The sequence below is a fragment of the Cherax quadricarinatus genome, chromosome 6, assembly GCF_038502225.1.
Source record: "Cherax quadricarinatus isolate ZL_2023a chromosome 6, ASM3850222v1, whole genome shotgun sequence".
In the NCBI taxonomy this organism is placed as follows: Eukaryota; Metazoa; Arthropoda; class Malacostraca; order Decapoda; family Parastacidae; genus Cherax; species Cherax quadricarinatus.
Genome location: NC_091297.1, coordinates 18580712 through 18605283, shown reverse-complemented (window position 1 = coordinate 18605283; position 24572 = coordinate 18580712). Strand labels below are relative to the sequence as shown.

At 39.5% G+C, this 24572-nt stretch overlaps 1 protein-coding gene across 1 annotated transcript in view; it reads right to left on the bottom strand.

Annotated features, from left to right (window-relative positions):
• Positions 1–24572, bottom strand: part of chico (insulin receptor substrate 1 chico) — a gene marked incomplete in the record, with an annotated part of 785196 nt that overhangs the window by 38696 nt on the left and 721928 nt on the right. The window contains 1 exon segment of the mRNA XM_053781624.2: positions 19896–20087. Within this exon segment, the coding sequence (XP_053637599.1) occupies positions 19896–20087 (192 nt within the window).

Here is a 24572-nt window from a genome sequence, read left to right as displayed (position 1 = left end):
TTAGCCCAGAGTTATGTCAAGAGAGAAGGACAAAAGTTAATAAGGTACACCATGTGGGAGAACAGCTATGGAGTGTGTAGATCTTTGTTTTTAAAGTGTGGGGCTGTAATTGTATATTCTGTACATATCTATTGAGAATACAGTTATATTTTTATAGTCATAGTTTACATAACCTGTGAAGAGGGCTGGTGAAAGGGTATCAGAGACACTCAAGATGATCAGCCATGATGTAAGTATTACCCCTAGACAGATAAGGCCATTAACCCTTTCAGGGTCCGTCCCGTAGATCTACGGCTTTACGTTCAGGGTCCAAACCATAGATCTACGCCATGAGCTCAGCTCACTCTGATAAACTGTGAGTGGTACATTTGGGCCTAGATATGAGAGAATACATCTATGTGGTATGTGTGCACTACATAAAACAGATCCTGCAGCACACTGTGTATAATGAGAGAAAAAAAATGAAATCATGATTTTTCGATTAAAACAGCAACTTTGCAGTGTTCTTTCGTATGTTTTTTATAGTTGTATTTGCGATTTCTTGGTCTCATTTGATAGAATGGAAGACATATTACAGAAATAGAGATGATTTTGATTGGTTTTAGTACTGGAAATGGCTTGAAACTGAGCTCAAAGTAGCAGAAATGTTAAATTTTTGCCGATATTCAAGAGTAAACAAACGACCTCACACGTCTAATACATGTCAGCTGGTGGGTCTAATATACATTCACAAATATGGTGATGATATTTATACAATTATTACAGTATTGCATAACAGTAAATCTTCTATTTTTTGGTGTGAATAAAAATTCATTATGTGAATAAAAAATCAAAATGGAATTTATTTGTAAAGCCTCAAAACATAACTAATGAACAGAGGAAATGTTAGTTTAGTGCCAGGAATGCCTACATTGTTCATTCTGGACCCTATTTTAAAATTGGAATATTTTGAACTTTGTGTTAAATTGGCCAAATTAACAATTTCCGATCACTTTATTTTGTAGTTGAAACAGTTGACTTGGCGATTTCTTGTGTTCAATCGATAGAATAGAAGTAATACTAGTGAAATAGCTAAGAATTTGGTTGATTGGAATAATGTAATTGGCCTAAAATGGGAGTCAAAGTCGGCAAAATCGCCGATTCGTAAATATCGCTGACACATCAAAATTCGCGAGAGCATAATTTCGTCAATTTTCCACCAAATTTCGTACTTTTTGTTTTATTACCTTCACAAAAAGATTCTCTACGATTTCATAAGAAAAAATAACAAATTTTTTTTTTTTAAATTCTTGGATACTGGTGCATGACTCCAGATTTGGGCCTTGGACCCTGAAAGGGTTAAGTAAAAAGCTACCCCACACTAGAACATGTAGTGAGAACCTTACTATCAAAGTAATAAGGGACAAACCAACGTAACATGGGGGCCTGTCCGGGATAGTTATTTGACTGCTAAAATAACTCAAAACATTCTTGAACTATATGTGCTAGTATGGGGTAATAACAGTTACATGTTTCTGGTAGAAGATTTACCAAGGTGGGTCAGTGGAAGTGTTGTTTTCATATATTAGTTTACAGGTTGTTTTTCTCCTAAGGTGGGAGAAAGGTTGAGTAACACATTTTTGTTGTGGTTATGGTAAGTGCTATGTGCATAGTTTACATTCAATTTGTGTTATTTTATGTGCCTGTGGGAAAACTCTGTCCACTGATACTGTAAGAGGGAAGCAAGTGTTTAAAGATAAAAACTATGTCAGAAGATGAGTCTTTAAATTTTTTAGGCTTCAGGGAAGAAGGTAATAATTCATCAGTAAACATGCCTGTTAACAGTGAACATGAGGGATCACCTACCCCAGGTGTTACAGTAATGGAATGGATGAGACTGAAATTAGCTGTGCTAGAGGCTGAAATGAAATTAATGAAAGCTAAAGAGGAAGAGCATCAAAGGTTAGGAGGTTCTGAACAAGAGCCTGAGCAGTACTTTAACATAACTAAAGCTGCAAATTTTGTCCCTAAGTTTACAGAGAGTGACCCAGATAGATATTTTTCTTTTTTTTGAGAAGACTGCTTTGGAGCAAGGATGGCCCAAACAGAAGTGGGCTACTCTAGTTCGCACGCAACTTGTGGGTAAAGGATTCCAGAGAGTAGAGACTCTGGAGGGGCAAAATTTTTCTGATTATGATAAGATTAAAGAGGAAGTATTGCTTGCATACCAAATGATACCTGAGAAATATAGACAAAAGTTCAGGAATCAAAAATTTCAGGATGGGCAGACCTTAACTGAGTTTGGGAATGAGAAACTGTTCCTTTTTAAGAAATGGGTTTGTTCCAAAGGAGTTAATAAAGACTATAACAAATTAGTAGATCTGATGGTTCATAAGGAATTGTACAATACAATCCCTGTTGACCTCAGAGAATATCTGGAGGACAAAAACCCAGATACTCTTTCAGAAGCACTGGATCTAGGTGACCGATTCTTGGCTCGCTGGGAATCGGTAAGTAAAAACAGTCATGCTGCTTCTGAAAATTTCCCCACTCATTCTAAACCTTATTCCAAGTCCTATGGTCATAAAGGTAAGTGGGACAAGAATTTTCAGGGACAAATGAAGGCTGAGGTGCCCTCTAAAATAGAAGGAAAAGGTAAGTCAGCTGGAGTTCAAAGTTTACCTAGACAATCAGAAAATTTTTCAGGTCCTCGAATAAACAGTACCAGTCCTACACCAAATGGTAAAAATACCTTTAAGAGTTATGCCTGTTACTACTGTAACAAAACTGGACACACACAAAAGTTTTGCTGGTCAAGGCGGCGAGATCAGGAAAGGGAGGAACCACCCCAGAGGACTCTAACTGCAGAGATACATCCAGTTGCCTGCATTAGGTCTTCAAAGCAAGGTGAGGAACCTTTGGGTCTAGACCCCAGGATGCAGGTATTTTCTAGTAAGTCCACAGTTGCTTTGCATAAGGATGTGGGTAGGGTTGAGTACATAGTGACTTTGAGAGATGGATGTAGCACCTACTCCTTGCTACGTGCTGGAGTGTTGCCAGTGTGTAAGGATACCTATACTGGAGTAGATATATTATTGAAGGGTATTACGGGTTCAACCATAAGGACACCTGTACACAAATTATGGGTAGAATCTGCATACCAAGTTGGCTATCTCCCTGTAGGAATCTCAGATGAAATTCCCTTCGAAGGGGTCGACCTCTTATTAGGGAATAATGTTATGGGCCTGTTAGACAGGAACAACTAGTTTGGGGAAAACCAAGTCCCAAATGTTGGGAGGAAATGGCTAGGAAAACCCTGCCAGACCTTCTCCCTGATGGTTCCACCATGAGAAGTATGGCTCATGATCATGCTACCAACAGTCTTCATGATATTTCTCATGAGGATGGTGAGGGCTTAAGTTTGGTAACTCTGCTTTCTGATGTTGAACTGCAGTCAACTGAAGAAAAGGATGTTCCAGCCAGAGCTGAGCATGATTGGAGAATGGATCAGTTAAATAGTGTGAGAGAAGCTGCACCTGCTAGGGTGCAATTAATTTCTGTGCAGGAAAATGTCGCTGTTGCTGAGGAAGAGATTTTACAGTTAAATAAGTGTTTTCATTTCAGGGAGGAAACTCTTACAAAGAATTCACCTCTATTTGCAGTATCGATGGAAGGAGAACAAGGGTTTTGTCCCAAGATGGCGATGTCCATGGTCTCAGCTGTGGGAGACTGTCAGAGAGTATATTGAGACCTATCATGTCTTTCAATTTATAGGGAAACCTAGTCGAAGTATTAACCCTGTTCCCCTTCAGTCTATTTCAGCACCAGGTGAACCCTTCAGCAAGCTGGTAGTAGATGTACTTGGTCCATTCCCAAGGGCCAAACTGGGAAATGATTATTTACTCACAAATATTTGCTCCACTACCAGGTACCTGGAAGCAGTCCCTCTACATAAGATAACTGCTCATGTAGTCTTAAGGGTTTTGATGAAGTTCTTTTTTCATGTTTGTTTTCCTCAAGCAGTGCAAAAAGACCAAGGGCCTAACTTTACCTCAAAGTCTTTTAGAAATGTTTTGAAGGGACTAAAAGTAGAGCCTCAGTGTTCAACTGTGTATCACTCTCCATCTCAAGGGGAAATAGAGAAATTACATCAAACCCTCAAGACAATGATGCAAGCCTATGGTATAGACAATACTAACAACTGGGATGAGAGGATCCCTTTCTTTGTATTTGCTGAGTGGGGAAGCACTCTGGAATCTCTGAGCTATTGGCTTGGGGAGGATGGTGATGCTCCCCCCTCGGAGCTTTTTCTCAGTTTCAGACACTGTTTGGCTCGTATGAGGTGGATGGTACCAGTGAACGTGCCCATCAACCAGACCAGGATGATGATGTGGGACCATAATGTGGACCATGATACTCTGGAGGCTGGAGAGGAAGTGCTGATACTGGAGCCAATTCATGTGAAAATCTGTATGGCAAGTTGCTGTGAGCTGAACATGTTGTGGGGGAAGTTCCCAGGGGTTAGATATAAAACCCACACCCCCAAGCAAGAAAAGAATGAGTATAGTGTACACAGTAACCGGTTAAAGGGTTTGAAGTTATGTCAAAAATTCAGAGAGACCAATGTTTTAATGGAATGTAAAGGGCTGCAAAACAAAAATCTGTATGAAAAATTGGAGATGGAGGAAGAAGTGAAATTCTTCCAACACCAGTTTGTAGTGCTTAGTGAGAGTCAGTGGGCATTCCCATGCTTCATGGTTCCCAAATTAGATGGCACCCTGGGCATAAACACTGACTACCACAAAGTACGTTTAACAACTAAGGTTTACAGGATTAGAAAGATTGATACTTATGCACTAAGAGATGCAAACATTTCAAATAAACTAAAATATAGGGCAGGAAGATGTGATTTCCATGGCCTGTGTTCCAGTACCATTTTAATGTGTATAATGCAAATTGTGTTCATTGTGTGCTTAAAATTTGTGTGTGAGATGGAACGTGATGGTATTTGTGTAAACTTGATGTATCCAACCTGGGTGCAAAGAGATGTCTTTGGTGTTGTTGTTGTACTGCAAGAGGTTGCAGAACTGTTACTATCAATGAGCAACCTTCTAAATTTAAATGTCAACATTTTACCACAGGAAAGAATTTTCATTTTGGGGCTGGCTATTCAGCATTTGTACATGTCTCAGGATCTCTTCATCCTGTTCCTGTGTATAGTGACTAAAATCAGACTCTTAAAATAGGCTTTGTTCCTACAGCCTTTTAATTTGGAAGTCAAATATATAAAAGGCTCAGAGAATGTGGTTGCTGATGCTCTCTCCAGATGTTTCATGTAGATGCATGGTGCGTACTTTGTACATAGTGTTTGTCATGTGCTGACCTTGTTGTTTTTGCAGTGGTGAACTCTCGGCGAGCCTGAGTACTCTCTACCAGCCATCTGACTGTGAAGGAGTCGAGTCGGAGCCAAAAGTGTGACGAGGGTCAGAGTGTACGTAAATGTGAGTTGAGGCAGTGGTTGACAACCTTCGGTAACATGAGACGTTCAGGAAGGTATGTGATGTTGTGTCTTGGTGTGCTCTATATACAAAACGGCCCGACGATTTGCCTTTGTGGTCCCTTGGACCCCTTCATGTTCTATGTCAGCCTCCTCCTCATAAGTTTGGAGGATCTGTGTGGAGTGGGACCTCGGAAGATGGGCTTGAATGCCTGACCATGTTAAGGATCGTGAGTGTTGACTGGAAGTCTCACTGTTTGGTTCGGCCACCAAGTGAGAGACACCTTGACATGTTTTGTGAAGTTTCCTGCCTGGTGTACACCTGACTGCTCTGGGTTTGGCTCTACTTTCGTCTCCTGATCAGGAAGATGCCACCCTGGAGTACCAGTTGCTTGCTGGATTACCGCAGCAGAGGCACAGGCCTGTTGGTGCGGGCTTTCGCAGTGGACATTGTGTGCAATTCTTGCATTGTAATGTGTATTGTTTAAAAGCCACTAAAATTGTAAATAGTTACACACTTGAGTATATGGGTATGGTTAAAATGCTTTTATGAAAAATTCTGCAATCTGTTGTAAATAACAGTAAAGTGAAGAGTAGTTATGGTGCTAGGAAATATGTAGCATTTCTAGTAGTCTTGTTTACCGCCTTCAGACTTAAGCAATATACTTTTTACTAGCCGTATCCTGAGGGACACGGCTAGCTTTTGTGAGACTTCGTCTGGAGGTGGGGGTGTTATGGGGCTATAGGACCCAACATGTATTTATAAGTAACAGTTACTCTGGAATACCTAATTATATTGAATTGATGGGGACTTTGCTCTAAATGTCAGAAGGACTGATCAACCTTATGACTGAGAGGCAGCTGGGTCAAGCCTATTTTTCTCAATATAATAGGTTATACTATAGACACATAAACACAATTTAAATAAGTAGTTTATAAAGTTGTATTTCTTTTTGTAAAAGTAAAATTAAGGTGTGGTAGAATTGTGGTAACTGGAGAATTGTGCTTGGCAACAGTCTTTTGTTTTGGTGGGAGGAGCTTAGGTAGGCTTCTCTCTCTCTCCCTCTCTCTCTCTGTGGCTGACCTTCAACCTGGCAGGATCTCTGGGTCCTTCTCCTATCTTTTGGGGCATCATGTGTGCTCCAGGGGTGAGTTTTTATAATTTAAGTTGTGGCCACCATACCCAGGGTGACTAAAGTGTGTCAAAACACTGGTTAGCCCAGAGTTATGTCAAGAGAGAAGGACAAAAGTTAATAAGGTACACCATGTGGGAGAACAGCTATGGAGTGTGTAGATCTTTGTTTTTAAAGTGTGGGGCTGTAATTGTATATTCTGTACATATCTACTGAGAATACAGTTATATTTTTATAGTAGTAGTTTACATAACCTGTGAAGAGGGCTGGTGAAAGGGTATCAGAGACACTCACGATGATCAGCCATGATGTAAGTATTACCCCTAGACAGATAAGGCCATTAAGTAAAAAGCTACCCCACACTAGAACATGTAGTGAGAACCTTACTATCAAAGTAATAAGGGACAAACCAACGTAACACCCAGAATGAAGGAGACTGTGGAAAGCTATCTAAAAAGTTGTCAAGTCTGCCAAGTGACCGGCAAACCTTCGCACACACCTCCACCAGTTCCCCTCATTCAGATTCCCGTCAGTGGTGAGCCCTTCTCACGCCTGATAATAGATTGTGTTGGTCCGTTACCCAAGACTAAACAAGGGAATCAATATCTGTTTACAATTATGGATGTCGTTACTCGATATCCAGAGGCTATCCCTTTGAGAAAAATTAATTCTCGCATCATTGTTCGAGCTTTGCAAAAATTTTTCTCACAGGTGGGGATTCCCCGAATAATTCAATCAGATCAAGGTTCAAATTTTACCTCTAAGATGTTTCGCGATGCCTTATCTCGCCTCGGAATTAAGTCCGTATTTTCTGTTGCTTATCACCCTCAGTCGCAAGGACCCCTCGAACGATTTCATCAAACATTAAAATCAATGATGAGAGCGTACTGCGAGCAGTTTTCCAGAGATTGGGACGAAGGAATACCATTCCTCTTGTTCGCCTTAAGGGAAAGCGAACAAGAAAGCAGTGGGTTTAGTCCATTTGAATTAATTTACGGACACCAAGTATGTGGCCCCCTCGCCGTACTAAAAGATTCATGGACAGGAAAATCAGAACCCTTGCTTAAAACAACTCCAACTCTAATGCAAAAGCATTTGTCACAACTGAGGGAATTAGCCTCAAAAAACTTAGCTAAGGCCCAATCCAAGATGAAGCATTGTTATGACAAACACACACGCTCTCGTTTCTTCAAACCAGGTGACAGTGTAATGGCACAAAAATTCTTACCTGGACACGCTCTGCAACCTAGATACGAAGGTCCTTTGGAAGTGATTGAGCGGCTCAATGAGGTAAATTATGTACTACAAACTCCAGGAAAGAGAAAAGCAAAATGTACTTATCACGTAAACCAACTTAAGGCTTACCACCCTAGTATCGTACCAGTTTCGACAGTTCTTCCTTTAGCTGAAACTGAAAATGTAAGTCTGCCCAGCATCTCTAAAGCGATAGAAGTACGTTTAAAAAATTCAGAGACATTGCAATCTCTTGATACCTTTCTTATAAAGATTACAATGTTGAATTTACAGAATTTGGTTGTGTGGTTTACATGTAGTTAAATAATGATTACAGAGTGTACCACTAGAACGCCTAGCATGGCTAGGCATTTCGGGCAGACTTAGTATAATTCTTTATTTTAACCCTTTCAGGGTCCGTCCCGTAGATCTACGGCTTTACGGTGAGTGTCCAAACCGTAGATCTACGCCATGAGCTCAGCTCACTCTGATAAACTGTGAGTGGTACATTTGGGCCTAGATATGAGAGAATACATCTATGTGGTATGTGTGCACCACATAAAACAGATCCTGCAGCACACTGTGTATAATGAGAGAAAAAAACTGAAATCATGATTTTTCGATTAAAACAGCGACTTTGCAGTGTTTTTTCGTATGTTTTTTATAGTTGTATTTGCGATTTCTTGGTCTCATTTGATAGAATGGAAGACATATTACAGAAATAGAGATGATTTTGATTGGTTTTTAGCACTGGAAATGGCTTGAAACTGAGCTCAAAGTAGCGGAAATGTTAAATTTTTGCCGATATTCAAGAGTAAACAAACGACCTCACACATCTAATACACGTCAGCTGGTGGGTCTAATATACATTCACAAATATGGTGATGATATTTATACAATTATTACAGTATTGCATAACAGTAAATCTTCTATTTTTTGGTGTGAATAAAAAATCAAAATGGAATTTATTTGTAAAGCCTCAAAATGTAACTAATGAACAGAGGAAATGTTAGTTTAGTTCCAGGAATACCTACATTGTTTATTCTGGAGCCTATTTTGAAATTGGAATATTTTGAACTTTGTGTTAAATTGGCCAAATTAACAATTTCCGATCACTTTATTTTGTAGTTGAAACAGTTGATTTGGCGATTTCTTGTGCTCAATCGATAGAATAGAAGTAATACTAGTGAAATAGCTAAGAATTTGGTTGATTGGAATAATGTAATTGGCCTAAAATGGAAGTTAAAGTCGGCAAAATCGCCGACTCGTAAATATCGCTGACACATCAAAATTCGAGAGCATAATTTCGTCAATTTTCCACCAAATTTTGTACTTTTTGTTTTATTACCTTCACAAAAAGATTCTCTACGATTTCATAAGAAAAAATAACAAATTTTTTTTTTGAAAATTCTTGGACACTGGTGCGTGACTTCAGATTTTGGCCTTGGACCCTGAAAGGGTTAAAATATTACAAATTATGAGGTAAGTTGGTATTATGGCTAAGTGACTAAATACTAGTTTGTGAGTTTAGCAATGTGAATGCTTTTGTTTTGGCACAGTACATAGTTTCAGTATTGGAGTATCATAGGATTCATTATTTTAAGATTGAGATTAATATTTCTGTTTATGGTCAAATGGGTGAGTGAGTGTAAGTGTGAACCACTAGGTGGTATTCATGTAGTTAGTTGATGGGGTTTATCAGGGAGATAAGATGTTTTCTAATGGTAGTTTTGAAGGTGATGAGTTCTCAGGTAGGGTGTTCCAGATTTTAGGGCCTTTGACATACATTGAATTTTTGTAAAGGTTTAGTCGGACATGGGGAATGTCGTACAGATGTTTGTGTCTGGTGTTATGCCTGTGGGTTCTGTCACAACTATCAAGAAAGCATTTTAGGTCAAGGTTGATATTGGAGTTTAAGGTCCTGTAGATGTAGATTGCACAGTAGTGAGTGTGGATGTACTGAACAGGGAGTAAGTTTAGATCTATGAAGAGTGGGGGGGGGGGTGTTGCCAGGGATGGGATTTAGTGATTATTCTTATTGCAGCTTTTTGTTGGGTTATTATTGGCTTTAGGTGTGTTGCTGCAGTTGATCCCCAAGCACAAATAGCATAGGTGAGGTATGGATAAATAAGTGAGTGGTATAGTGTGAGAAGGGCATTTTGCGGCACGTAGTATCGTATCTTGGAGAGGATCCCAACTGTTTTGGATACTTTTTTGGTTATGTGTTGGATATGGGTGCTGAAATTCAGGTTGTTGTCAAGGTATAGGCCTAGGAATTTGCCCTCATTATGTCTGGTAATTAGAGTGTTGTCAATCTTAATGTTAATTTGTGCATCTCCTACTCTGCTACCAAACATAATATAGTAGGTTTTGTCAGTGTTAAGCGTAAGTTTATTGGCTGTCATCCAAGTCGATATTTTGATCAGCTCCTCGTTAACAATGGTGTTGAGGGTGGCAAGATTAGGGTGAGAGATGACATAAGTCGTGTCGTCAGCAAAGAGAATGGGTTTCAGGTGTTGGGATACGTTTGGAAGATCATTGATGTATATGAGGAAGAGCAGGGGACCAAGGACACTTCCCTGCGGAACTCCAGTATCAAGTGGCCGTGTTGTTGATGCTGTGTCTTTAATGGTAACATACTGATACCTATTAGTAAGGTAAGATTTGAAATAAGCAAGCGCATGGCCTCTTATACCGTAATGGTCAAGTTTGTGGAGTAGGATGTCGTGGTCTACTGTGTCAAAAGCTTTTCTTAGGTCAATAAAAATTCCTAGTGGATATTCCTTATTTTCCAATGCTGTGTAAAGCACATCTAGCATTTTTATGATTGCATCATTAGTGCTTTTATTTTTCCTAAATCCAAACTGGCAGGGGTTGAGTATGTTTTGTGCTGTTATAAATGAATATAGTCTCCTGTGCACGAGTTTATCAAAGATTTTTGATAGCAATGATAAGTTTGATATTGGCCTATAGTTGTTTAAGTCTGTAGGGTCACCACCTTTATGTATTGGTGTAACCCTTGCCATCTTGAGTAGTTTCGGGAAGGTGCTAGTTTCTAGTGACTTGTTAAAAAGTAATGAAATAGCATGCGAAAGGATATGGGCCGCTCGCTTGTACAGTAATGGTGGGACATTAGACAGATTCCCAGAGTTGTTTTTAAGTGACTTTATAATCTCGGTGACTTCCGAGGGCTCAGTTGGTGCAAGATAGAAGGAATTTGGGAAATTCCCATCTAGGTAGTCCCCGGCATGGGCATTAGTATGTGGGATTTTATTGGCGAGATTAGATCCTATGGTTGAGAAGAAGTCGTTTATCTTGTTAGCTGTGTCAGTGGGATGTAGTGGTGTTTCATTAGGTTTAGTTAGGACAATATTCTTGGTTTTTTTCAGTTTGTGGGTCCCTAGAGTCTGAGAGAGTGTTTTCCAGGTCTTTTTTATATCTCCTCTAGTGTCTGTGAATCTACTGGAGTAGTATAGTTGTTTGGCTTTCTTTATTACTTTGGTGAGAACTGATGAATAGTGTTTAAGAATATCTTTGTGTATTAAGCCCTGTCTATATTGCTTTTCATATTGGTGTTTCTTGTCAATGGATTTCAGAATGGTGCTGGTTAGCCATGGGCAACCAAGCCGTTTGTTTGTGATCTGTTTCGTTTTTATAGGACAATGTTTGTTGTATAGTCTAAGTAATTTGTTAAGAAAAATGTCTGTCCAGTCATCAATACCATTGGCCTTGGAGAATTCTGTAGGCCAGTCAACAATCTCTAGGTCAGTTTTGAACTTCCTTATTGAGGCCTCGTCATGGAGTCTAAATGAGACTTTGTTGTATTCAAGTGGTGGTTTATTAATGTTTGTCAGGAGGAAGGTAGGGTAGTGGTCTGTAGTGCTATCTGTGATTATCCCTGATTTAAGGGGGGCTAGTACAAGGAGCAAAGCCTTGTAAACAGTCACCTTATAGGGCAAGTCCACTCAAACAAGAAACATTAAACAAAGAAGTAGAATTTTTGTTGTCCCATGGACTCATAGAACGGAGTAAAAGTCCGTGGGCCTCGCCCTGTATATTAGTTCCCAAGCCTGATGGAACTTCTAGAATGTGCACTGATTATCGTAAGGTTAATGCTCTCACGGTACCAGATGGTTTCCCACTACCCCGTATTGATGATCTAATAGACAGAGTATCAGGAGCCGCCTATGTCACCCGCCTGGATTTATTAAGGGGCTATTACCAAGTGCCGCTTACCCAGCGAGCCCAAGAAATATCCGCATTTACTATACAAGGAGGATTATTCAATTATCGGGTTGTGTAACGCGGCCTCTACCTTTCAGCGCCTGATGAACCTGCTGACCAATGATTTAGAAGGAGTGGATGCATATCTAGATGATCTTGTTATACGTATATAGCAATGAGTGGGAGCAACATTTAATTCGCCTGGAAACCTTATTTAAGAAGTTAGAAAAGTACAACTTCACCATAAATTTAGCCAAGAGTCAGTTTGGACAAGCCAAGATTAAATACCTCGGTTTTTGTATAGGTCAAGGTGAGGTACGTCCTGTTGATGTAAAAGTTAGGGCCATTGCTGAGTTTCCTATCCCTCAAGATAGAAAGTCTATACAGAGGTTCCTTGGAATGACTGGTTATTATCGACATTTCTGTCCTAATTTTTCTCAGGTTGCATCTCCTCTTACTGAGTTAACCAGTAGTAAGATGAAGTTTTGCTGGACGAAAGATTGTGAGATAGCTTTTAATCGGTTGAAGCAGTTGCTTTCTTCGTCACCCATATTGAAAAGTCCTGACTTTAATCAACCCTTCTATTTACACATCGATGCTAGCGGTTATGCTGTGGGGGCGGTGTTACTTCAGAAATCCCCCTCTACTGATATTTTGCATCCTATATCTTATTTTTCTTCAAAGTTGAAACGTCACCAAAAGAATTACGCCACTGTAGAGAAAGAAGCTCTTGCCCTAGTAATATCTTTGGAACATTTTGACATTTATCTGGGAACCTCCCCCCCATAAAATTATGGTATTTTCTGATCACAACCCTTTAATTTATATTAATTCTATGAAATCAAAGAACACCCGGATCCTCAGGTGGGCTCTGAGGATCCAACCTTATCCGATTAGTATTCAACACTTAAGTGGATCCCTTAACATAATTGCTGATGCCCTTTCTCGCCCCTGAAAAAAAAATGTATACCTTAAAATGTAAAGTTAAGAAATGAGTACTCTTAGAGCCTAATTTATATGTATATTATATAATTTTGTTAATAATTTTCTTTTATATTGACAGTATGACTATGAAAGCCGTTTCGTTGATGGGACGAAGTATTAAGTACACATGGATGACCCTGACAGTCATGTCCGAGACTCCTATTCTCGAATTGTGATGGAAGCCACTCCAGATAGTTCTTCTGGCCATTGTTCCAAAAGCTCATCCTCTGGCAAATGACCATGCTGTTCGAGTTCTTGTTTCTCCATTCTTCCGTCGTACTACTTGCCTTATTTACCAAGAGGACGCTTACTATAAAGGAGATATTACCAAGGACGCTTGCAAACTCCCTACTGCGACCTACTGTCGTACGGGGAAGGTGTTATATCTTTGAAATTGGTCATCCTGTGTTATTTAAATATTGTAAGAGCATATGTTCATCACTTAATATTATAGCGTGAAAGTCCCCATTTATAGCTAAAATAGAGACTTTCGGCGTTATATTATTATCTGTTAATATATGAAAAATACCATGGTATTATCACTACATGTATTATTGTTATTATCACTATTATCGTTATTATCACTATTTTGTAATTATCACTATTATTTTACTATTATGGTTAGGTAGGATTTCTTGTGTATACAGTGGACCCCCGCATAACGATATTAATCCATTCCTGAGAGCTCATTGTTATGCGAAATTATCGTTATGCGAATGAATTTTCCCCATAAGAAATAATGGAAATCAAATTAATCCGTGCAAGACACCCAAAAGTATGAAAAAAAAAATTTTACCACATGAAATATACATTTTCCTACACACAAAGAGAAGGATACATGCACAATAGTAGAGTAGTACATGCACAATATATATTGTGCATGTACTACTCTACTAAATGAAGAATAAATGACACTTACCTTTATTGAAGATGCAGCAATGACTGATGAGACACTGTGTCCTGGGAGTGCCTTTTCCTCCTGAGTAATGTAGGTCCTGTTTGGCATTTTCTTCCAGAACAGGCCTTATCACACTGTGTATGCCACTACGATTCTTAAATCTCTCAAACCAACCTTTGCTGTCTTTTAATTCACCAATATGAGCACTAGTTCCAGGCATTTTTCCCTGTTCACCTGGGTGTTAGTCGACTGGTGTGGGTTGCATCCTGGGAGACAAGATTAAGGACCCCAATGGAAATAAGTTAGACAGTCTTCGATGACACTGACTTTTTTGGGTTATCCTGGGTGGCTAACCCTCTGGGGTTAATTGTTTCTTGGTATTCTCAATAAGCCACACCTACAGCAGCAGCAGCAGCAGCTGACAGTGCTACAGCAGCAGCAGCAGCAGCTGACAGTGCTACAGCAGCAGCAGCAGCTGACAGTGCTACAGCAGCAGCTGACAGTGCTACAGCACCAGCAGATGGTATTACAGCAGCAGCAGCAGCTGATGGTGGTACAGCAGCAGCAGCAGCTGATGGTGCTACAGCAGCAGCAGCAGCAGCTGACAGTGCTACAGCAGCAGCAGCATCAGCAGTTGACCATGGTACCACAGTATTTCGATAATATTTCTCACCCTTTTTACCACAGGGTTGGCACTAGAAGCTTTCTTGGGGCCCATGGTCACTTATTTTGCAGATAAAATCACCAAAAACGCTGTAATAATACGAAATGTTCCGATTGTATGCTTGGATGTTACCACGGAGGCTGGCTTGTAAACAATGCCACCGGCGGAACATGTGAGGCTGGCTCAGGCTGCACATTAGACGCGTCTCGGACGAATAGCGTTGAGCGGGTTTTTTAGCGGTATGCGAGGCAAAATCTTAGCGATAAAATGTATCGGTATGCGGATTTAACGTTATGTGATGCCAACGGTATGCGGGGGTCCACTGTATAGAGTTTAAGTCTCGGAACCATCCGGTGAATTGTTCAGTTGTTTATGTCCGGCTGGCTGACGTGGCTCAGCTGATCCAACCTGACGACACTTCAACAGACTGGCAAGTAGTCAGTCTGCTCCCAGCTCTAGCCCTGACAACTGATCGTATATTGGCTCTTACGGTGTACAGTTGAATGGTTTTGAGAATTGGACTATAGAGCTGACTCACTTTGTTCCTCATTACTTTGAAAGACTCTTTTGATATTTATATTCTTGGTCAGTTCAGTAATCCATAGATACTTTATGGCCAGATTCAAAGGTCTTGTTAAATCTTGTACCTTTTGTATTTTGAGTCTACAGTCTTGTTAAGAAAGAGACGTAAATATTAATGAGGACTTAGATACAGGAAGAATAATTAAACTTCCTTATTAATATGACATTTCCATGATTTGGAACTAAATGTATATGGTAATTTTATTGTACAAAGTATTAAGTTAAATTAACTACAAAGAGAAGATAAAGTATTGTATTTAAATACTTTAATAAATTTGAATATTATTCTATGGAGTTTCCCAGTTGAAATTATTTCCCCTAGACTCTAAAAGACATTTAAAGAACTTGGATCCAAAAATCTTGTTGCATAAGAAATAAATGGTAACAGGCCACATTCTGAAGTTCTTTAAAAAATTTCTTATTCGCAACAATTAGTCCATTTCAGACCCCCAAACATACACGTACAAACGCACTTACATAAATATACTTACATAATTGGTCGCATTCGGAGGTGATCGTTATGCGGGGGTTCACTGTACTTCTGGGTGTCAGGAACGGATTAATTGTATTTACATTATTTCTTATGGGGAAAATTGATTTGCAAATCGTAAATTTCGTTTATAGTAACAGCTCCAGGAACGGATTAATTACGAAAAACGAGGGACCACTGTATATATTATCATGTATCTCTCTGTCCTCTGCTCCAATGAGTACATGTTCAGGACTTGAAGGCACTCCCAGTAATTTAGGTGTTTTATTGGCTCAATGTGAGCAGTAAACGATCTCTGTATTTGTTCCAGCTCTGATATTTCTCCTGCTTCGAATAGGGCTGTCAGCACTGTGCAAAATTCTAAATGAGGGAACACTAGCGATTTGAAGAGTGTCACCATTCGCATTATTTCCCTTGTTTTGAAAGTTCACAATACTCACCCTGTCATCTTCCTGGCTGTCATGATCTTTGTCTTCTTGTGGTCTTTAACCCTTTGACTGTTTTGGTCATATATTCAGTGGACCCCCGGTTAACGATATTTTTCACTCCAGAAGTATGTTCAGGTGCCAGTACTGACCGAATTTGTTCCCCTAAGAAATATTGTGAAGTAGATTAGTCCATTTCAGACCCCCAAACATACACGTACAAACGCACTTACATAAATACACTTACATAATCGGTCGCATTCGGAGGTAATCGTTATGCGGGGGTCCACTGTATACGTCTTATGAGCCACCGTGTTTGATGTATTAATATGCCAAAATTCTAGCGGCTTCAAATCAAGCAGGAAAATGCTGGTAGGCCACATGCGAGAGAATGGGTCTGCATGGTCAGTGTGCACCATATAAAAAAATCGGGGGGCCAGTGGTGCACTGTGGGAATGCCATTTCAGTAGTCCTTGTTCATCATGCCTAGCAGTAAGAAATATCTGACTCCTGGCAAATCTGGGACTCTTCTCTTCCCAAGTGATGCTCTAACATGGATGGAAGTATCGGTGAAGATCAATTTCATGGTTTTCAGGAGTTTGTGACCAAAAGCACTGCTCAGGATACCAGAAAAATGAAGGAGAATGAGAGAGAATGAGAGAAAGAATGAGAGAGAGAATAAGGGAAAGAATGAGGAAGAGAATGAGGGAGAATGAAGGAGAAAGATAATTAGGTAGGAGGATGGAGGGGAAGCGAGCATCTGACCCCACTGTTTTGATAGGCGGTAGGGGGAATGAGTAATGATACAATATGTCATTTTGACAGCTGACTCAGCACATTTAGAAGTCCACACAACACAAACTTGCTGAAGCTAATAGCAGTTATATGAAAGTGTCCAGTGACTATATATGTGTGTATATATTATAGAAACCAGAAGAAAGGAAAGAATGAATAAATAAAGAATGAAGACAAAGAAAGGTAGGTAGGAAGGAATGATGACACACTTACCTAGGATAACTACCTAACACAACTGTCTGCTACTACTACTATGAAGAAAACTGCTCAGATGAGGCATTTTGTCTGTGCACATACAAAAAAAAAAAAAAAATGCAGACACTCATTTTATGTGTGAGGAGTGTAAAACACCACTGTGTATGAAACCATGTTTCAAAGAGTTCCACAAGCTGCAGAACTTCTAGGAACATGTCCAGTGACTGCACATTTGTATATATATTATAGAACAATAGTAATAAACCTAGGTAGTAGGTTGGTAGACAGCAACCGCCCAGGGAGGTACTACCGTCCTGCCAAGTGAGTGTAAAACGAAAGCCTGTAATTGTTTTACATGATGGTAGGATATATATACATACCCCTCTGGGTTTTCTTCTATTTTCTTTCTAGTTCTTGTTCTTGTTTATTTCCTCCTATCTCCATGGGGAAGTGGAACAGAATTCTTCCTCATTAAGCCATGCGTGTTGTAAGAGGCGACTAAAATGCTGGGAGCAAGGGGCTAGTAACCCCTTCTCCTGTATATATTACTAAATTTGAAAGGAGAAACTTTCGTTTTTCCTTTTGGGCCACCCCGCCTCGGTGGGATACGGCCGGTGTGTTGAAAGAAACAGTAATAAACAATTTTTTGTATTGCTTGTTTGTGTATACAAGTCTTGTAAACAATATATTGATAATTATGTTTGTGCGCTTATTGTGTTGTATACAACGAATGTATATATGTACATTGCACCTTACTCTGGTCTCACAAGCCACATAATTTACCTGAAAAAAATAAAGTAGTGGAAAAAGCAAGATACCTTCGAATGGGAGTAAAAAAAAAAGTTTACCGGGTGAGCGGCATTCGCCGCTGTTGCCATACACGGCTCATTTTCTGCCAATTTTATGCCTCTATATCTTGGTAATTACTGATGGCAAAATAAATTTTGGGGGCTTAAAACAATCAGAAAAATAATCTTAACATTTTCACAAGAAATTTTGTTTTTTTCGAATATTTTTCAACATCAGGGGACACTTCAGGATTTGGGGTTTTGACAGTCTAAGGGTTAAAAGGAAGGTCGGCTGACATAATTATTCCCAGGTCTTTTATGTGTTCCTTTCGTTCTATTTGGTGACCCTCTTGAGTTTTATGTAGTGTTCCCTTTGAGTTTTTCATTCTTTCCATGCCTAAGCAGCTGGAACTTATCACCATTGAATGTCATGTTGTTCTCCACTCCCCACTGGAAAACCCTGCTTATGTCTTTCTGTACTTTTTCAGTGTCCTCTACCATAGGGACTTTCATGCCCATGGCCCTCATTTTGCGTGCTATCAGGCCATGATCGCATTTGTCAAATGCCTTTGTAAAATCTGTGTAAATCACATCGTTTTGGTTGTCTTCCACTGCCTCTGTAATTCTGTCATAATGGTTCAGCAGCTGTGACAGGCATGATCGTCCTGCTCTAAAACCATGCTGGTTGGGGTTATGCTGGTCCATGAAATTTGTAATCTGCCGTCTCATCACTCTTTCGAAGATTTTTATGATGTGAGAAGTTAGGGCTACTGGTCTGTAATTTTTAGCTAGTGCTCTAGTACCTCCCTTCTGCAAAGGAGCTATGTCTGTGCTCTTTAAGGCCTCCGGTATTTCACCTAGGTCTAAGTTCTTTCTCCAAAGAATACTGAGGGCTCATGCTAATTTTACTTTGCACTTCTTTATAAACAGAGCATTCCATGAATCTGGTCCAGGTGCTGAATGAGTGGGCATGTTGTCCATTTCTTTTTCGAAATCTATGGGATTTGTACTAATGTCAGTTAGTTGGTCTGCGTGGGCGTCTGCTGAAGTGAAAAATATTTCTGCATTTTCTACCTTGCTGTTATTTAGTGGGTTGCTGAACACTGACTCATACTGTTCTTTTAGGATTTCACTCATTTCCTGTTCATCATCAGTATATGAATCTCCTCTCAATAATGGTCCAATTCTACAGGTAGTTCTTAGCTTGGATTTTGCATAGGAATAAAAATATTTTGGGTTTCTTGCAATGTCCTGTATGGCCCTTTGTTCCCTTTGTACTTCTGTTAGGTATGACATTCAAAGTTTTTGCTCTAATTCAGTGATCTCTCGGCTAAGACTATCTTTCCTCTGCTGCAGCGTATTACCACCAATATCATTTTACAACTTACCTGAGTTAACAGACAAACATTTTCAACTAGATTTATTATGTACACACACATATACATGCATAGGGCCAGGGGCTATGGCTCGACCCCTGCAACCACAATTAGGCGAGTACATGCATACGCATGTGTGCACACACACATTATCACATTTAAACAGGATTAGCAATATGTTTAGAAGAGCACAATTCATGCCATTAACAAGTGACTGTGGTTGTGGGTAACAATTAGGCATCACTATTAGAGCAAGCAAACTATATTTCACAAATAAGATCAAATTAAACTTCAATAAGTGTCTTGAAATTTGAAAAATAATAAAGAGAAGTGTACTATAAAAAAGTACATAATAAAAAGCACTACTGTACTTCAGCTTATAGTACATGGATATCAATTCCTACTCAAAATCTTAAGCTTCACTGTGAAGCTATAGTTGGCTTTAGGATATTAAATGAACACATACCATCAGACAATAACCAGATCATAAATCCCAAGAGATGAGACACACATGAACACTCTTGACACTTTGTGAAGATTACATCCCATAGAGTTATTAATCATATACCTCTGTCTGCTGCAAGGTCTCCTAAAGTACATCAATTGGTACTGTGCAGAGATAGCATCCCTACCTTGTTGACTTGCTTTTCACTTGTTTGCCCTTCTCCTTAATAGAGGGAGAGAATTCGGTGACAGAAACAGATGTGGCAGCAATAGCACCACCTGCCACCTGGCCAGCTCTCCCACCTGCAAGCCTGAGACTGACTCGTGACCCCACAGAGAAGGCTCGAACACGGGCAGGCTCAGCTGGGCTCACTTCCAGTCTATAGTTGTTGTTGACCCACACAGGAGGGATGGAGAGGGCAGGAGGAAGGAGCAACAGGACCAGTGTTACTACAGTTACTGTTTTAGCAACACAAAGCAGTGGCACCACAGAACATGGCAGAACACTTCCTATTATTGTGCCCACATTCACTACATTCCTAGACACATACCATTCACAGCATCATTCCTCACATTTTGCCACAACCTGAGTATTAGTAGGACAAGCATATGTAGACCTTTATAAGTCATCCACTATGTCAATTTTATAAAAGTAATTTTTCACTTATGTAGTGTTAAAATTAATGCATAACAGCACTAAGTTCATCATCCATTCTGGTAAGCTATGCAAAATTCATGAAAAATGGACTATATTGTTTATAAGTACGTATATGGAAAAAATTTAAATATACATCACTGTACAGAAACCACATGCATTTTTATATACAGTAAAGATCCTTAACTAGTATATACTGGAAAAATATACAATATAATTCTAAGGAACATAGAGCAAAGGAACACCTATTTGCCTTTGTAAAAAGCTATGCTTTCTATGCGAGATGAAAGGCAGTCACACCAAATCTAATCTCTGGCATGAAAGGTGCCATACTTAGGATTCAATTCATAAAATACCCACACTTGCAGAAAAAAAAAAATGTTAAGATGACATTTTGGCCAGTCTACGACCACTGTCAAGACAATGACAAAAGTTCTTGACCATGGTCCAGGATAGACCAAAATGTTGTCTTACTTTCTTTTTGAAAGTGTGGGTATTTTGTGAATAATCTTAACAATGTTACAGTTCTTTGAGGCTTTTATGATAATTTATACATTACTCTTTCAAAAATAAATTTGAATTCAACTACAGTAGTCAGGATGTGACACATCATATTCTTGTTTTAATTAAAGGACTGCAAGAGACTCTTGGCCCTAACAACCCTAACTTAACCTAACCTAACCCAACCCAACCCAACCAACTTAACCCCACCTCATACCTCTTCAACCTTCTCCCCATTACCTACACCAGGGCTACTCAACCAGTATGAGCAAAGGTCCACTTGGACAAGTACCAATGTATGCAAAGGTCCGGATATATTTTTTAAATGCAATCAAGAAAAGCAACAAATCCGAGTATAGGTCAGTGTACTCACCATTTTCTATTAAATTCATTTTCAATCCTCATCTTATAAAAATTGACAAAATATGAAGATAGTATGAAAAAATAATTTTTACATTATATCAAACAAGTTTTGGATTTTTTAATCAAATTGGTTTAAATGGAGTTTTCAAACTGAAAAATTAATATATATACTGATTAACAGAATGGTATATAATAAAAATTACACTACAACAGAATTTGAAGTTTTATTAAAAAAAAAAAAAAAATTCTGAATTTTAACATGTGAAGATCAACAACACTGGTGTAATCTGTGCATGATTGTAGGTAAGTTGTTTTTGTATCATGTATGTGTGCCTGTGTACTGTTTTTCTGTTATGCTAGTTTAGTGAGAGAAATGACACTTGCTTCATGTTAATTCCTGAAATCTTGGTACTAATGGAGCAATAACTAGTCAAAGACAGTGGAGGAGGTGTTCACTGGTCATACAGGAGTGGAACTTGTTCTTCACGAAGTTCATAGTTGAGAACACAGACTAGGTGGACCCAAACACTGAGAATCTGGACTGCTAATCTGTGAAGCGTTGGGAAATTTGCACTGGATCTTTCCTTTGATCAAGATGTTTCTGGTGCACAATCACAGAGTACTTGTCTCAGCATCACATTCTCTTGAAAGTCAATGAGTTTCAGCTGAATTTTTGCAACATCTACCCATTTGAAGGCTTGTTTTGCTTCGACTGAGAATTCTGTGATATCCACCACTAGAAAGGGGTTTTGAAAGAACACCAGCAACTGTTTTCCAAGAACAAAGTCATCAAAGTGTAACTTGATATTTTTGATCAGCTTCTCAATAAAATAGACATACTTAGTATCTGTTTCATCATTATGTTGCTCCAAAAGTCTGGGGAAATGTAAAAGTTGGCTCCAAACATTGTTAGTGAAAAGTTCCAATTTCTTTTGGAAAGCTTGAATTGTTGAGATCATGTTGAAGATCGTGTGTTTTTCCCCTTGCAGTTTAACATTAAGATCGTTCAGATGTGACATTACGTCTGTCAAAAATCCAACACTCTCCATTTTCTTGTCATCTTCCAAAAAATCAGAAAATGTCTTTGCTTTCACACTGTTTTGATCCGTGAGGAAAGCCTGTAACTTTTTTGTGACTGCCCAAAATCACTCCAAAACCCTTCCCTTCCTCAATCATCTCACACTGTTGTGCAGAAGTAAATCATCATAATATGCATTGACCTCAGTTAGAAAGCTTTGGAGTAGATGGTGTTGTAGCGCTGATGCTGATCGAAGGAAGTTTATTAGCTTCATAATAATCTCAATGAGGTCACCATACTCATCTCCCAGACTGGCACACAGTACTGATTGTTGGATAATGCAGTGATAAGTTATCATGTCGGGATTATCTTCCTTTAATCTTGCGACTAGTCCCCTCTCTCGACCAACCATGGCAGGAGCTCCATCTGTGGTCAGTGAAATGATGGTTTGACATCAATATTTCTTGATTGAAAGTTGCACCAGGGTCGCCAGACTTCCCAGCCCATATGCGGCCAAACTCTCTTTCCAAAAATGTCAACTTCAATGCATAAGTGATAATTACCAATATGAATTACCACTGACTGGAAGAAAATATCACTATTGAGCTATGCTAGAATACAGTATTCCATTCAGTGTATGCATTCCATTCCGATAGAATAATGCATTAATCCCGCTCTTGTGCACCACCTGATCCTGAACATGGCAACAGCTGTTATTTAACTAAGCTTTCTCCTGAAGCCTGCAGCCCAACTAGAACACTCAGAAGGTCCAGATTTGGACCTCAGGCTGCCAACTGAGTAGCCCTGACCTATACCCCTCACTATCCCATCTTTCTCCCAACAGTTCCTTATATCTTACCCTACATGACTCATGAAATTGTAATGACATGATTGCAAACAAACCATACTATGGACTAGCTGGCCCAGTGGCTAATGCGACGGTCTGGAGTTTTGAGACACTGATCGCGGGTTCTAACCCCGCCTGTGGTATGGTTTATCTTACCCTAACTACCTTCTCCTTTAATTTATAAACTTTCACTTCTCTCTTACTCACTAATGACATTCTCTTCATACCCCATTTACTTCCAACTCTCACTCTATCACTGTAACTTAATAATAATCTGATATATCTGTAGCCCCTCTTAAAACATGCACATCCAGAAGTCTACCCATCAACCTTTTATCTATTAGGAGTCTAATAAACTGCTGTCATTATGCTCTATAAAATAACTTGTGTGCTTATTTATTCACTTCTTAAAATACATATTATCTACCAAACCACTTTTTATACAAAGTTCAATTAAAGGCCCCCCATTTACCCCTGACACTCTAAACTTACCTACTATGCCCTCTACAACAGTTTCTCCCACTTCAGCATTTAGATCTCCACAACAATTACTTTTCCACTTGGTTCAAAACTCCCTAAACACTTGCTTAACATCTCTCAAAACCTCTCTTTCTCCTCTACATTCCTTTCTTCCTCATGTACATAATCCTTGAATTTATACAATTATATTCCCACTTTTCCTTCTATAGCTGATCAGTCAACATTACCCATATGCCTTCCTTAGCTCTAACACTCAGATACATCTGACCTAATTACATTTATTTCTCCCCACTGAAAATCACTGAGCCCTTAACTTTGTTTCACTCAGAGCCAGGACATCCAACTCCTTTTCATTCACAATCAACTCTTTCTTATCATCTAAACCACATCCATGTACATTCAAACATCCCAATTTTTTTTTTTATTATTATCACACCGGCCGATTCCCACCAAGGCAGGGTGGCCCGAAAGAGAAAAACTTTCACCATCATTCACTCCATCACTGTCTTGCCAGAAGGGTGCTTTACACTACAGTTTTTAAACTGCAACATTAACACCCCTCCTTCAGAGTGCAGGCACTGTACTTCCCATCTCCAGGACTCAAGTCCAGCCTGCCGGTTTCCCTGAACCCCTTCATAAATGTTACTTTGCTCACACTCCAACAGCACGTCAAGTATTAAAAACCATTTGTCTCCATTCACTCCTATCAAACACGCTCACGCATGCCTGTTGGAAGTCCAAGCCCCTCGCACACAAAACCTCCTTCACCCCCTCCCTCCAACCTTTCCTAGGCTGACCCCTACCCTGCCTTCCTTCCACTACAGACTGATACACTCTTGAAGTCATTCTGTTTCACTCCATTCTCTATACATGTCCAAACCACCTCAACAACCCTTCCTCAGCCCTCTGGACAACAGTTTTGGTAATCCCGCACCTCCTCCTAACTTCCAAACTATGAATTCTCTGCATTATATTCACACCACACATTGCCCTCAGACATG